This window comes from Papaver somniferum, unplaced genomic scaffold (assembly GCF_003573695.1).
Source record: "Papaver somniferum cultivar HN1 unplaced genomic scaffold, ASM357369v1 unplaced-scaffold_131, whole genome shotgun sequence".
Lineage (NCBI taxonomy): Eukaryota > Viridiplantae > Streptophyta > Magnoliopsida > Ranunculales > Papaveraceae > Papaver > Papaver somniferum.
This window is the reverse complement of record NW_020622270.1, coordinates 1,966,223-1,982,971: the sequence shown is the minus strand read 5'-3', so window position 1 is coordinate 1,982,971 and position 16,749 is coordinate 1,966,223. Positions and strand designations below refer to the sequence as shown.

The window sequence follows — 16,749 nt, the reverse complement described above, 5'->3', positions numbered from 1 at the left end:
GATTACAAACCCTGATTTGAAGACTGTATAAGGGAGAACTCTAGCAACTGGAAAACCTAATCCCCACACCTTTTGTGTGATACTAGTTGCAACTAAAGTCGATTCTCCTTTAACCTAGGTTTTTCTAAAACCATTATCGGTTAACGATTTAAAGACTTCATTGGGATTCTGAAGCCAAACCCCAACTATTTTCTCTATAGTTGCGTGTTCTGATCTTACTTTCTTCTATCGTATTGAGTACTATCTTCTGTCATAGGCCCAACTGTCTTGTAATAAGCCCAACTGTCTTGTTAGCCGGGTACCCATATCATAGCTTGGGTGTGATTATCTTAGTCATGTGTTAGGCGTGGACAATGGCCTTACTCTCAGTTCTTTCCTTATCTTCTAAATCTCATCTTAATCACATCTTATTTCGTCTAATTCACCCCCTTTATAGTGTAGATCACTACAAATTGGTATCAGGAGCATCTATTACCTGGACCTGTTATGGCTAACAAATCAGCTGTTGAAGAACTTACAAGGAAAATCGATGAGCTTACTAGGGCTCAGGACGATTCTAATCAGAAGATGGATGAACTTACCAAATCTCAGAGTGATTCTTCAGTTAAATATGATGCAGTGTTGAAATCGGTTGCTGAAATTAAAGAAGCTTAGGTTAGACCGAAGGCTGAATTCATGAGTGTAGTTAATGCTGCTTTCGAATCTCAAATGGACCGTTACATTGAAGCTTCAGGTGGAAAGAGCTCAAATCGAGAAAATCAGCTTGGCAGTAATAATGGAATTTTGGGTCATTCTCCAAACGGAAACCAAAGTAATTCAGGTGAAAATATCATACGACCTCATTATTCTGTTATACATCATGAGAAAAATCAATTTCAACAACCTAGACCTAAGATAGAATTTCCTAGATTCGATGGTACAAATCCCAGATCCTGATCCGGAAGTGTAGAAAATTCTTTATTATGCATAATATTTTTTTTTGCTAAGAAAAAGAATTTTATTAAAAAAGAGAATTACATTTTAGAGTTGAGAAAGTCAGGGACATTTCCAATCCATTCTCCAGAGGTTCTAGACCTTCTACTGACCTTAGCTGCTTGATCAGCTAGAATAATATTGTTTCTCTTAAGAAATTCAAACTTAACCAAATGAAAGCAAGAACTGGTAACAGTCTTCTAAGACTGATTTATTATACCAAAATAATTGGTTGCTAGTGGAATTAAAATCATCTATAACTATTTTAGCATCACTAATGAAGCAAACTTTCTCCAGGCTTTTAGCTTTTTCCCATGTCACAGCCTCTAGTAATGCTAGACTTCCCGCCTCCTCTGCATTCCTCACTGACCCTGCTTTGAGTTTGCATCCAATGAAAGAACCTGCAATGTTTAACATGATTAAACAAATACCAAACAAGTTAGTATTTTTATCAAAAGCAGCATCACTGAAAACAAGCACACAATCAGATGGCAAAGAATTGGTGCTTGTGGAAAGATTTTTCTCTTCAGAAGAGTGTACATGTACAGACTCTTTTGATATAGCATCATTTAAATAGGTCTCAGTGTCAGTGACCAGTTTCATTGCTAATCTAGCAGTAGCATGATGGTTTAAGGTTTTTCCTTGGAATACACAAGAGCATCTGTCTTTCCAAATACTCCAAGCAATAGTGAAAACAGCAGCAGCCTCGTCTTTCAAACTGTTGTCAGTAATCCATTTGACCACCCAGTCATGGAGGCTGATAGAAGAATTACTATCTTGCGCAATCAAGTCAACATATGGGGTTAATGACCAAACTGACTTGGCGAATTGACAGTGTAACAAAATATGCTCAAGAGTTTCAAGAGTGTCAAAGATACACATACTGCAAGAATTATTTTGCCTATTAACAAACCTAGCAAGCACAGAGTTGGCAGGGAGGATGTTCTCATGGAACTTCCATATGAATATATGAACTTTAGATACAACTGAGAGTCTCCATAGGGCTTTGTAGAAAGGGTTGCTACTTTGAACATTCTACATATACTCAATCTGGCCAGAGATGACTTTATAAGCAGACTTAACGTTAAATGGGTCATTTTTAGAATGTGGCCAAATAAGTCTATCACTTCCTGAAATGGGGATCCTAGAATCAAGGATATTTTTAGCATTATTAGGAGTGAAAAAAGATCTAACTAGCTCAGAATTCCAAGATTTAGTATCATCATTTATGAAATCAGAGACAGTAAGGTTCGGACTGGGGTTAGCAACAAGCATAGGCTCACAAGAATTATAAATCCATCTATCTCTAAATGCAGAAATACTCTTACCATCCTTAACTTCCCAAATAGAATGTTTCAAAATGAAATCTAAACCTCGACAAGTATTCCTCCAAGCCCAGGAACAATCATCCTTCTTAGAGTAGTGAAGAGGGTGACAGTTATTAAAGTATTTGCATCTAAGAATGGCCACCCACAGAGCATTAGGATTGTGAATCAACTTCCAAGCTGTTTTAGATAAAAGAGACAAGTTAACATGCTTAAGATTTCTAAATCCTAAGCCGCCTTGATATTTATGAGTACAAATTCTAGGCCAAGATCTAAAATAGATACTCCCTGTTCTAGACTTACCCCACCAGAAATCCCTTTGGGAAGATTCCATGCTATTAATGATACTATCAGGAATTGTAAAAGTATTCATGTGATAATGGGAGACGATTTTAACACATTTTGTACCATAACAGATCTACCAGCCTGATTAAAACACTTACCTTTCCACTTAGCAACCATTTTATCAAAATGATCATTAAGATAGTTAAAGGAATCAGTTCTAGAACTAGTTATAAAAAGGGGAAGACCTAGGTGTTTTTCATTCAAAGCAATCTTCTTAACTTTTAAGTCGTTGATAATGGAAACAACATGATCAGGATGTACATTATTACTAAAGAAACATCCAGATTTTTGAAGATTAATCACTTGACCAGAAGCCATACAAAAATCCTTAATTAATCCCAACAGATTATTAGCTTCAGTATGAGAGGCTTTTGCAAAAATGAGACAATCGTCGGCAAAAAGAAGATGATTTATGCTAGGGGGTAATCTGCTAACTTTAATGTCGTGAATAAGGTTATTCTCTTCAGCATGAATGAGATACCTGGAAAAAGATTTCATGCAAATTATGAAAATGTATGGAGACAAGGGATCACCTTGTCTCAGACCCCTTGTTGGTCTATAAGATTTGCATGGAGATCCATTTAGCATAATGGAAATGCTAGTGGTGCTAATGCATTGATGTATTAAGTCACACCAATGCTCAGAAAATCCAAAAGCTTTAAGAATATCTCTTAGAAAACAATATTCAACTCTGTCAAAGGCCTTACACATGTCAAGTTTAAGGCCCATGACACCCCATTTATCCTTTTTCGTCTTCCTCTTCATTGTGTGAACCAGTTCATGAGCAATGATGACATTGTCTTGAATATTCCTATTAGGAACATAAGCAGCATGATAAGGGCTTATCATTTTGCTTAGAAACAGTTTCATTCTATTCGCAATAATCTTAGAAATGATTTTGTAATTAGTATTACATAATGAGATAGGTCTAAAATTAGAGGGACTAGAAGGATTATCTATTTTTGGGATGAAAGACAAGAAAGTATGGTTCATCTCCTTTAAAAGATGTTTAGATTCAAAAAAACTATTGACTGTTTGCCAAACATCGTCTATGAGAAGACCAATATTTTCTTTATAAAACCCAGGTGGAAAACCATCGGGCCCTGGGGAAGTCCAGGGGGTCATTTGGTTTATTGTGTTAATAATTTCCTGCTTAGTAACAGGTCTAAGAAGGGACAAGTTATCAATATCTGAGATGCAAGGGTCTATGCAATTAAGAATTTCAGTATTTCTATAAGGATTAGAAGTAGTCCCTATCGAACTGAAATTATTTACCAATAGGGTTTCAAGATTAACTCTATCATTAACCCACTGCCCATTATCCAATTTAAGAGCACTAATATGGTTAAAGTGCTTCCTTCTATTGGCGTAATTATGATAAAATCCAATATTTCTATCAAAAGATTTAAAGTACTCTTGTCTAGATTTCTGAGCATAGAAGTCTTCTTGAACTTTTTTCTAGTGCTCTAGATCAAACTCTACTTGTGTAATCAATTCCATATTCTCAGAGGAATGAGGAAGATTTGTCAGATCATTGAGTTGATTATTAAGAGTACTAACCTTATGATCAATATTTCCAAAATGATGGATATTCCAATGTTTTAGATCATGTTTAACAAACCTAAGTTTGTTAATTAATCTGAATGGAGAAGAGCCTCTAACATCTGTAGAGTAAGCATTATTAATTACTTCTCTAACAGATGGATCACTACTCCAACACTTGAAATATCTCTAGCGTTTACTACCTTGGCTAGACATGGGATTAGTCTCCAAGATAATTGGTATATGATCACTACCTATAGTGTCAATATGGCGGACAAAAGAGGAACCATAATGGGTTAACCAATGATCATTATCAAGAGCCCTATCTAGTCGAGCATAAATACAATCATTGCCAGACGGTCTATTGTTCCAAGTAAATTTATTTCCAATGTATCCTAAATCAGAAATATCAGCAGTATCTATGATTGATTGAATTTCAGGATACCCTACATTAGTGGGAGTCGAGAAAGTAGATCTTTCATGGGCATGCATAGTAATATTGAGATCACCTATGATTACCCATGGAAGATTGGCTCTAGAGCCAATTTCTCCAATGTATTTCAATTGTTCCATTTTCTCTTCATGGTATACAGAACCATAGAGAAAAGTGGATAGAAATTCAGGCTTCCTAGGATTATCAGAAAACATGACATTAATCATTTTATCAGTGTTATGGACAATTTGACAATGAAAACCTGTTTTCCAAAGAAGAAAGATACCTCCAGCACGACCAATAGAGGGGAAAACTCATGAGTTAGGGTAATTGAACCTTCTAAGATATCGATTCATCTTAGAAGATTCATTTTTAGTCTCACAAAGGAATATCATATCAGGGTTTTGACCTCTGATCAAGTTCCATAGAGAGTTTCTAGTGGTAGGGTTGCCGAAACCCTGGAAATTCCACGAAAAAATCCTCATACTGGGAGTATTTAAAAAAACAGAGTTGCGGGTATAAGAATTCTGACAGACACTAAAAATATGCAGGTAAATAGACTGAGTCACACATACTGTAACGAAATACCAACACGAAAAATAAGCAGTGATGTCTAAGCAATCAACATAATACAATCCAACAGTCAGTTTAATTAGTTGATTCTCAACAGACCAACTAAAAGTGTGTATGGGGAAAAATGGTTTGCTGGTTTTCTAGGAAAATGGAGAGTCGAGCGTGCTTTCGAGACTCCTCGGCCGAGCAAACTGCTGAACCTCACACAGATGCACCGCTGCAAATGGGGTGCTTAGATTCGGGAAATCAATTTGTGTGACTCCGTCCTAAACCAAGATAATGGCCGTTCCAGAGTCAATTCGGTCGTAAAGAGGGAGATGGGTTGATCTGTAGGAAGGAAGCTGAGAATTGTGTAGGATCAGTGGTGGATTGTGGGTGTATTGAAGGTTTCTGCAATAATTGGTTGACTGGTAATTTCGAATAAGTTCTGATGGATTGATGAATTCTTGAGAGTTGTTACTCGTAGAATTCTTGTGAGACGTATGTTCGAGAATTCGAATCTTGTCCTTCAATCATGGATTCAAAGACTTATTTATATTGTCAGAGTAGTGAACACCTCGATCCCTGTAAGTGTGACGGTTTCTTGAGTGAAAGAGTGGGAAAGTGGGAGATCGTGGTAAAGTCAGTTCCACGTCGTGTGGAGACTTGACTGATCGTGCACCCACTACTTTGCTAACTACTTCAACCGTTTACACAACTTACACAAATTTCTCTTTGTGGATGAATCCACGTGTCATAGACCACCAGACCAAAACCCTAAGTGATGTCCCCCATTTGTTACGTGATTGATTTCTAACGAATCGTGGAGTCTGCAAGGCAGATGTGTATTAGTTAGTTAGTTGTTGACTATTTAGACAATAGTTCTAGGTTTGTTGAATCGAGCATAAGTGGTGAATGCTCAGCGATTCATGGATCGAACATGTAGTTCTCTGAAGTGATGTCAATATTGTAACTCAGTGATGAATTACTGAATATTTGAGTGATTGAGCAAGTATTGCTCAATCTGGCGAGTTGTTGAATTTAGAGAATTTGACGAGCAACTGAGCAAGTAGTATTGCTCAATTCGAAAAATTAATGATTTTTGATAATCTGACGTGCAACTGAGCAAGTATTTCTCAATTCGACAAATTACTAAGGAATTACTGAATATTGATAGTTGGATCAACATTCGATCAATTGGGCAAGTATTTCTCGATTCGACGAATTATTTACTGGTGCCGTGACCCAATAAAATATTAATTAAAATATTGGTAGATTACCGAATATTATATAATTAATTTTTATGTTGATTGGTGGATCAACATAAATTTATTAGTGTTTGAAATTGCTCAGAATGATGGTTTCGAAGAGCGTTTATTCGAAACCCTAATTTTCGATCAGTCCTCCATCAATTGGTGAATTGCTGAAGATTGGTCATGAGTGATAGAGGGACTGACCACATGGAATGATGGGCGTCCATGTGGTGCCCAGTGCTCGAGTGAGCATGCACCAGGGTTCTCAGTTTGAGAGCTGGTGAAAGAATGATGATTAAATGTCGGTTTCATCATTTATTGAAATATTGCTGGATTTAACATTAGATGATAAAAACTAGAGATGAGAGATAGGTACCGACCCAGAGAGCATGGGACCGGCTCTTGGTGATCACGGGACCAGTTGTTGGTCATTTGGAGAATTCCCCAGTTTGTTGGAGAGAGTTCGGGCCCAGTATGAGCAATTGAGCAAATTAGGTCAGAATTGTGAAAACATGTGGGAACATCTTTGTGCAATCCCTAGGAATGACTCTGGTCGGTCATGAAGGCATGCACGTGTTGTCGTGGTGTTCGTGTTTCCATACAGAGAGTTTAAGTGTTTTCTGATGCGCGTTCGAGCAGTATCATGAATTTTCAGAAGAGTTCCATCTTGACTGAGAATTCTCGACCACGGCTAGGGCATGGCCGGCCGGCCAGGTTACCGGTCCCGCACACCTTTCCCTATTTTTATTATTTTTCGTGAATCCTTGAAGTTATGGAGAATCCTTGAAGATATGGAGAATCCATGAGTTTTTGTTAAAACAAGGAGTTTCATGAGATTAGGGAATAATTATAAAAAGCTAAGGATTGTCAGGTGTGGGATCGACCACGGCACGGGAATGACCGGCCGGCTGGGTTGCCCGGTCCCGCGCACCTTTTTTTATTTTATAATATTATTTGGTGAATCCACGAAGTTATGGAGAATTCACGAGTTTTTGAAAAAAACAAGCTAATACCAAGGAATTTTCATGAGTTCATGAAATAAAAAAAATAAGGAAAATAATAGGAGAGGCATGGACCGACCATGGCTAGGGCCCGGCCGGCCGGCTGGTGTTGGAGTATTTTTCGTGCGGTAAATAAGGATTCGTTGCTCGGACTTGAAAAGATTTTTAAAACAAAAATATATACAAAATTTGTCACAGGATCAAGAGATACTAGGACTCAGGATTCCACCAATTCTTATACTCATGCGAAACAACTATTAGTTCTAGACAATTATAGCTTATAATGATAACAAATATCGACTCTTTTCTTTGTGAAAAACAGATTTTATAAAGTATAAGATGTAAATCATAAGCATGATGCATCAATAGTTCCTAGACTAAGCATACATCATCAGATAAAATCACAAATAATCAAGAAAAATCATAAATCAACTCATAATAGTGCAAATAGTCATAAAAGAATTAAATAGAATTACTCATGCATAAAGAATGGTTTCCTCCATCATCCCAGTAATGGGGTTTAGCTACTCATATTAACAATGTTCTCAAAATAAATTATTGATGCTCAAAGTATGATTAAAAGAGTAAAAAAAATATAAAACAGTGAAACTACGACCCTCTATAAGCGTCCAGAGAAGAACGATACTTACTGCTGCTGAAGAACGATACTTTAGAGCTGCTGTTGAATAACGAAGCAAGTCTGCTGCTGCTAGCACTGTTGAAGAACGACGGCCCTGGAGGGTCCGTTCTTCGTCTTCTTCTTCCTCTTCGAGCAACAACAGGAAGCTTTCCCGCAGCTTCCTGTTCTTCGTCTTCCAGCCTCTCTGTTGCGTCTATGTGGTCTCTAAACTTCCCCAAACTTCTTGATCACTCATCTATGACATAAACCCAACTATTTATAGGCTTTAAATCCCCTAGAAACTCGATCGAAATTGTTGAAAATTCCCATTATTCTTTACGGGCGGTTGGGAGAATAATTCCCTTTTTGTTTCGTTCCACTGTTTTGTTAGCTATTCTCTTGTCACAAATCTCTTCTATGACTTGGACTAAACTGATTTGACGTGTATCTCACGTAAGAATATCCCATAAATCTCTCAAACAATTCTTGAACCCTAAACAGAGAAGCGGTATCCTATTTGGACTTTGATCTCTTCTCCCGGCTATTCCAGCCCAATTGGATCGAGGAAATTTCCCATAGAAGCCCTGTTAAGTCTATTAGAGTCCATCCCAATCGAAATCCAGTGTTGAATCTCATAAAATTACGTCAAAAATCCAAACTCTAATTTACTGCTGTGAACTCCAAATTTCCCACCATTTTTCTGTTTTGAACGTGAAGAAGAAGGGTGTCCCCCTATCCTCTGATGGGGTGCGAACAACAAGTGGTCAGCCCTTATCAAGTGGGTGCCCCTTATCCAACTTAAGGATGCCTTTAGCAATTCTTCTGGGATGTTTTTCGCATTTTTTCGGGGTTCCTCCGGGGTATTTCTGGGGTGTCTCTGGTACGTCATCTACGGAGGTTAAAATGCCACATTTTGAGCCATTTCGCCGCAAAAGCTTATTTCTCCAAAAATACCTACAGGGACATAAAAAGCCATAATAAATATAAAATCGAGCACTAATAATATATACAATTGAGATCATATAAGACACAAAAATGTGCCTATCAAATACCCCCAAACTTATTATTTGCTAGTCCTCGAGCAAATCAAATAGAAAATATAATCCTAACTCACTGTCGCAGGCATCGTCGGTTGCATTTAGCGTATGCAACAAGCCTTTAAACCCCTAGGTGGCCCTAGTGGCCGAGTTATAGTCTCGGGAGGGATTACTAGAGATATACCCACAAAACCTTTATACTCCAAACCCTAGCTATCTACGCAGAACCTTGGAAAGCACTAAAGAATCTCCTTGGTTGGCATACTTATTGACTACAGGAGGAAGTACCCTGATGCGAAATTCCAATTGATGTACACGAGTTTGCACTCAAGCATACTAAAATTCATATAAAGTGACAGAGCTCTACTCAGATAGTCGCACTATGGACATCAATATCCGGAGTCAAAACTAATCACATGGATAGATTAAGAGATGGATAAAGAAAAACGTAGATGGTTTTGAAGTTTACTAAGTGAACGGCGTTTCCTATATCTGTCTGAAGGCCTCCGCCAAAATGAACCTATCCTAATGGATTGAGGTACTAGTCTGACTAATATCAACACACTGCCATATACAAGGGAACTAGTGGTCGATAAACTAACTCTAGGTCAACACAACTGGCATATACAAGGGTACCAGTGGTCGATAACCTAACTCTAGGTCAACACAACTGGCATATAAAAGGGTACCAGTGGTCGACTTTATTGAATTTATTCCTTTTGGTCAAATGGTCTGGTTTCAAAAAAAAAAAAAAATTATTTTTTTCAATTTTTTTTTCAACTTTTTTTTTTTATGGTATCTCAATCATTCTAATTCACCCTTGCATTGGTAACAACTTGAATCGTGAGCCCCACCAAATCACTTAGAAACATATTTAAAAAGAAAAATAAAAATAGAAGTGAAAAGGACTCAACGAGATATGGTGAAACTATCATGTTATTTCTAACACCTGAGCTCTGTGCTTTTATGAATAGACTCTTTAGATGTTGCCATCTAATCAGATTGGTTCCTCAACTCCTACAACCAAAAAGCTTCCATCCACTTAGATTAGTTAGTGCAATCCTCAATAGGCATAAATTTCTAGGTTCTGGAGTCTATTTATTCATACTGCAACTAAAAAGTTTCTCCCATACCCCAAAACTTAAATATAACATTGTCCTCAATGTTCTAAAGATGAAATTAAAAGCATGAACAAGGAGAAACTGCTACCATTTGAAGCAAAAGAGATAAGGAAAGATATTACTGTGTTGCATGAGATTGGGTTACCTCCCAAGAAGTGCTAAGTTTAAAGTCCTCAGCCAGACATTGGAAAGGATTAGTCAACTCGAACCGTATAACAATAGCCGGAATAACTGTGGGTCTTTAAAACCAAAAAGAGCTGACAAAAGGAAACTGCAGTGAACCAACGAAATGAACAATACTAGCTTGCCCTTACCTAGTTTCCTGATAACTATCGCTATTTGCGATTCAGATTCAGGTTCTATGAAAGGGTCTAAATAGAATATTTTCCTCGGATGCATTTCCTCATAGGTTGGATCCAAATTATTAGGTCCCAGAGTCTGGAAAAACTCAAATAAGAACTTAGAATCACAAAATAATAACCTAAAAAACTGAGGATCCTCTAAGTCAATCAGGTTTGACTTACATAATTGACCACAGTGAGAGTAGTGGTCATTCTTAGGAAAATGTGTCGATTCTATTAACCTAAAGTACTTAGGCTTAGTCTCAGAACTTAATATTCGACTCATTTTAAATACAAACGTTCCCACATTTGGAAGAAAACTATTTGGTGGAAAAATAAATTCAAACTTGGTGTTATTGCCTGGGCTAACCACATCTACCAGAGGATGGGTTTCTAACGACTGAACTTCTTCTTGGACATTATGAGGTTTGGGAGAGCGAGTATGAAGATAATCTTGTAAGATGGTTGAGGCATTGATGTCAAGTCCCAAGTGAGGGACCTTTCTAAGAGTTAAAGCATATGAAAAATGATAATCACCCCCAAACATAGAGTTTTCAGTGTCTCTAGTTAGACTAGTCACAATATCCTTAATTCCTAGGTCATCAGATTCCTGAAAATGGGCAATTGATTCTTCTAAGTCAGGTTCATCCTCATTAATCTCTACGAGTTCATCTAAGACTATTGTTTCTAAATCGTACGACTCTGAAACAGTATTCTCATGGTAAAACCGTTCCTCGAAACCATCATCGATTACAGTTTCTAAATCGTTCGACTCGAAAACAGTAGTGTCAAGATAAACCGGTTCCTCTAAACCTTTATCGGATTCGTAAACAAGACATACTACATCGTCTAAAACGGGGATATTGCTAGTCAAATCCTTGTCCTTTTGAATAGGTGAATAATTGTTAAAATTATTAGGATCTGAACCAGAAATAATATAATCATTATAAGGCTCAATTGGGGTAAGAAATTCCTGATCACTATTCCCACATGTTTCCGATTCTTCATCAACACTATCTTCATCACAATCGTTATTATAATAACATGAAAATGGTTGAACCTCATCTAAAGTAGTGTTATCAATTCTAACCTCGTCATCCTGATTATGGAAATAACTATTCTCAAGGGTATTATCGGAAACACTATATCGAGCATTCTGCGCCTCTAACAAACGCTTCTCAAGCCACTCACAATATTTCCTGATGGTATCATGTATCGAAGGTTCACTATTAGTTGCGATTCTTTCTTCCATAACTAAGTCATTTATCTCAGTTGACTCATATGTTGACTCAAGTAACCTACGACGTGATGACTCAATTAGCCTACGCGCCTCATCTAGAGGAGAGGAATTATAAGACTTTTGCTCGTAAGACAAATTCGCGTGTGGATAGCAATTGGGCTCACCATGGTATGAACCATAACCTTGAAAAGGTTGGCGTTCCCAACTACTATTCCCACCATGGTCATAAAAATGATGATGTCCATATTCAAATTCAGGTCGATACTCATTGCATTGGCTTCTATCATACCAGTTCGACATTCTTAATTGCAAGGGAATTCTACACAATCACAAACAAGGCTGACTCGACCAAATCAAACCTATAGAATCTAGCAAACAAAAAGCATGATGGCTCCACTTAGATTGTTTTCTATACTAGCTTCTATTCCTTCGAAAAGGAATTCGTTACAATTTGAGCACACCCCTCTGGAATCAAGAGCTAATGTAAGTTGAATCGAGGCGAGGGAAGCTCAGTGGAGCTTTGATACCCAAAGCCTCACCGGTATTACAAGGCGGCGCAGTCACGCATTCAACTTACAGTAACCATCATGAACTTTGAAGTGTGCTTAAAGAGCAACCAATATTTTTCGAACGAGTTTCCTATTAAGCTCGTTACCCTATCGGTCTCGTTCTAATCGAGTTTTAAGCTAGGGTTCACGTTAGGTTTTTTTTTCCTAAGGCGGGCAAGAAGGGAACGGTGATGAAATCCGAACCCTTATCTTGTATTGGCCAGGCCTTGCCCTTTACTAGGAATTTAAAAACAGTCCAAATTCGTCCTCAATCAATGAATCACCTTAAGGAATACAATAACTCGCTTACAGGAGATTCGCGAGTGTTTCGATGGACTTACCTCCCGTACCAGATGGGGGATGAACCGTTGAAGTCGACTCGGGCCACGACTCCTATGTCATGTACGAACCCGAGGGGCTGAGAAGATATTGTAATCGTCGTCCTTCCCTGCAAACAGTTTATATTTAATTTTTTTATATAACCCTTCCATATGGTTAAAAAAAAAATAATAATAAAAATAAAAAAAATGTCCAAAAGTCCAGAACAAAGTCCAAATAAAAAGTCCAAAAATGACAAAAATTATGAAAAATAAATCCTATTTACAAATTCTAAAAAAAATAAATAAAATATATATACAAAAATAAATAAATAAAAATAATAAAAATTAAATCCTAAAAAATAATTATGTCTTTTTTTCTTCTCTTTTAGCTTTTAGCTTCAAGCTTTTTGTTCCCAAGTCCTTAGTATTCCACTTCGAACCTGTAAATCAAAGATACAAAAAGAAACGTAAAAAGGAACAAATAATAGTAAAGAAATAAATAAACATAAAAACAAATTTATAAACAAGTCCGCGTCGGCGGGGCCATTTTGTTGGGGTATTTTTCGTGCGGTAAATAAGGATTCGTTGCTCGGAATTGAAAAGATTTTTAAAACAAAATATATACAAAATTTGTCACAGGATCAAGAGATACTAGGACTCAGGATTCCACCAATTCTTATACTCATGCGAAACAACTATTAGTTCTAGACAATTATAGCTTATAATGATAACAAATATCGACTCTTTTCTTTGTGAAAAACAGATTTTATAAAGTATTAGATGTAAATCATAAGCATGATGCATCAATAGTTCCTAGACTAAGCATACATCATCAGATAAAATCACAAATAATCAAGAAAAATCATAAATCAACTCATAATAGTGCAAATAGTCATAAAAGAATTAAATAGAATTACTCATGCATAAAGAATGGTTTCCTCCATCATCCCAGTAATGGGGTTTAGCTACTCATATTAATCATGTTCTCAAAATACATTATTGATGCTCAAAGTATGATTAAAAGAGTAAAAAAAATATAAAACAGTGAAACTACGACCCTCTATAAGCGTCCAGAGAAGAACGATACTTACTGCTGCTGAAGAACGATACTTTAGAGCTGCTGTTGAATAACGACGCAAGTCTGCTGCTGCTAGCACTGTTGAAGAACGACGGCCCTGGAGGGTCCGTTCTTCGTCTTCTTCTTCCTCTTCGAGCAACAGCAGGAAGCTTTCCTGCAGCTTCCTGTTCTTCGTCTTCCAGCCTCTCTGTTGCGTCTCTGTGGTCTCTAAACTTCCCCAAACTTCTTGATCACTCATCTATGACATAAACCCAACTATTTATAGGCTTTAAATCCCCTAGAAACTCGATCGAAATCGTTGAAAATTCCCATTATTCTTTACGGGAAGTTGGGAGAATAATTCCCTTTTTGTTTCGTTCCACTGTTTTGTTAGCTATTCTCTTGTCACAAATCTCTTCTATGACTTGGACTAAACTGATTTGACGTGTATCTCACGTAAGAATATCCCATAAATCTCTCAAACAATTCTTGAACCCTAAACAGAGAAGCGGTATCCTGTTTGGACTTTGATCTCTTCTCCCGGCTATTCCAGCCCAATTGGATCGAGAAAATTTCCCATAGAAGCCCTGTTAAGTCTATTAGAGTCCAGCCCAACCGAAATCCAGTGTTGAATCTCATAAAATCACGTCAAAAATCCAAACTCTAATTTACTGCTGTGAACTCCAAATTTCCCGCCATTTTTCTGTTTTGAACGTGAAGAAGAAGGTTGTCCCCCTATCCTCTGATGGGGTGCGAACAACAAGTGGTCAGCCCTTATCAAGTGGGTGCCCCTTATCCAACTTAAGGATGCCTTTAGCAATTCTTCTGGGATGTTTTTCGCATTTTTTCGGGGTTCCTCCGGGGTATTTCTGGGGTGTCTCCGGTACGTCATCTACGGAGGTTAAAATGCCACATTTTGAGCCATTTCGCCGCAAAAGCTTATTTCTCCAAAAATACCTACAGGGACATAAAAAGCCATAATAAATATAAAATCGAGCACTAATAATATATACAATTGAGATTATATAAGACAAAAAAATGTGCCTATCAAATACCCCCAAACTTATTATTTGCTAGTCCTCGAGCAAATCAAATAGAAAATAAAATCCTAACTCACTGTCGCAGGCATCGTCGGTTGCATTTAACGTATGCAACAAGCCTTTAAACCCCTAGGTGGCCCTAGTGGCCGAGTTATAGTCTCGGGAGGGATTACTAGAGATATACCCACAAAACCTTTATACTCCAAACCCTAGCTATCTACGCAGAACCTTGGAAAGCACTAAAGAATCTCCTTGGTTGGCATACTTATTGACTACAGGAGGAAGTACCCTGATGCGAAATTCCAATTGATGTACACGAGTTTGCACTCAAGCATACTAAAATTCATATAAAGTGACAGAGCTCTACTCAGATAGTCGCACTATGGACATCAATATCCGGAGTCAAAACTAATCACATGGATAGATTAAGAGATGGATAAAGAAAAACGTAGATGGTTTTTGAAGTTTACTAAGTGAACGGCGTTTCCCATATCTGTCTGAAGGCTTCCGCCAAAATGAACCTATCCTAATGGATTGAGGTACTAGTCTGACTAATATCAACACACTTCCATATACAAGGGAACCAGTGGTCGATAAACTAACTCTAGGTCAACACAACTGGCATATACAAGGGTACCAGTGGTCGATAAACTAACTCTAGGTCAACACAACTGGCATATAAAAGGGTACCAGTGGTCGACTTTATTGAATTTATTCCTTTTGGTCAAATGGTCTGGTTTCAAAAAAAAATTATTTTTTATTTTTTTCAATTTTTTTTTTCAACTTTTCTTTCAACTTTTTTTTTATGGTATCTCAATCATTCTAATTCACCCTAGCATTGGTAACAACTTGAATCGTGAGCCCCACCAAATCACTTAGAAACATATTTAAAAAGAAAAATAAAAATAGAAGTGAAAAGGACTCAACAAGATATGGTGAAACTATCATGTTATTTCTAACACCTGAGCTCTGTGCTTTTATGAATAGACTCTTTAGATGTTGCCATCTAATCAGATTGGTTCCTCAACTCCTACAACCAAAAAGCTTCCATCCACTTAGATTAGTTAGTGCAATCCTCAATAGGCATAAATTTCTAGGTTCTGGAGTCTATTTATTCATACTGCAACTAAAAAGTTTCTCCCATACCCCCAAACTTAAATCTAACATTGTCCTCAATGTTCTAAAGATGAAATTAAAAGCATGAACAAGGAGAAACTGCTACCATTTGAAGCAAAAGAGATAAGGAAAGATATTACTGTGTTGCATGATATTGGGTTACCTCCCAAGAAGTGCTAAGTTTAAAGTCCTCGGCCAGACATTGGAAAGGATTAGTCAACTCGAACCGAACAGTAGTTGAACTCAGTCTACAAAGGTATTTTCAAAGTCCTCGATTTTCTCCAATGGTATAATGTACAAGCAAATGTTCGGGTGAGGACCCTGATAGTATGATAGAGTTTCATCCCATGAGCACGGAGAGATGAGGCACTATGCTGATTTGGTCGGTCGGGCGTCCAGTTTTAGTCGATTTAGCGTTTACGGGCTCGGCCCAAAAAAGGAAATCCTTGTTTTAAGAACAGACGTTCCTTCGTTAGTTTAAGAAACAAACAAAATAGACCCGAGTCTAATGACATAAAATTTTGTCTATGAGCTTTCACGAAACCAAAATTGTTTATGTGAGATTTTACCAGAGGGAATAAACTCTCATTTCAAAGGTGGATGCTCGCGAGAGGGAGCAAAAATATATATATATATATATACATATATTTTCAAAGTTACGTGAGTTTCACGTTAAAATATATTTTTTTGTAAAATCATCGTTTTGATTTTGAACAACTGTTGAGAGTAGATAATTATACATGGTGAAATAATATTTGTATGTGAGTTTTCACAGTTGTGGAATAGATGTCTTTCCAATTTTTGAAAAACCAGTAAATGTTCACTTAGTAAAAATTTACTGGGTTGTTCACGGTTTTATGAAAATCAATTTATGATTTTTGAGCAAT

The 16,749-nt window shown here is 37.2% G+C and overlaps 2 protein-coding genes across 2 annotated transcripts; both read right to left on the bottom strand.

The window, feature by feature from the left end:
• Positions 1-1,137: 1,137 nt before the first annotated feature.
• LOC113332340 lies at positions 1,138-1,854 on the bottom strand. Its single transcript, XM_026578888.1, has one exon. The coding sequence runs from the start codon at positions 1,852-1,854 to the stop codon at positions 1,138-1,140; it is 717 nt and encodes a 238-aa protein (XP_026434673.1).
• A 153-nt stretch (positions 1,855-2,007) lies between these two features.
• LOC113332339 lies at positions 2,008-4,844 on the bottom strand. Its single transcript, XM_026578887.1, has 5 exons — positions 4,388-4,844; positions 4,203-4,306; positions 3,277-3,953; positions 2,741-3,123; positions 2,008-2,477 (listed from the first exon to the last, which is right to left on the bottom strand). Exons 1-5 carry the CDS (start codon positions 4,842-4,844, stop codon positions 2,008-2,010), a joined length of 2,091 nt encoding a protein of 696 aa, XP_026434672.1.
• Between the last annotated feature and the right edge of the window lie 11,905 nt (positions 4,845-16,749).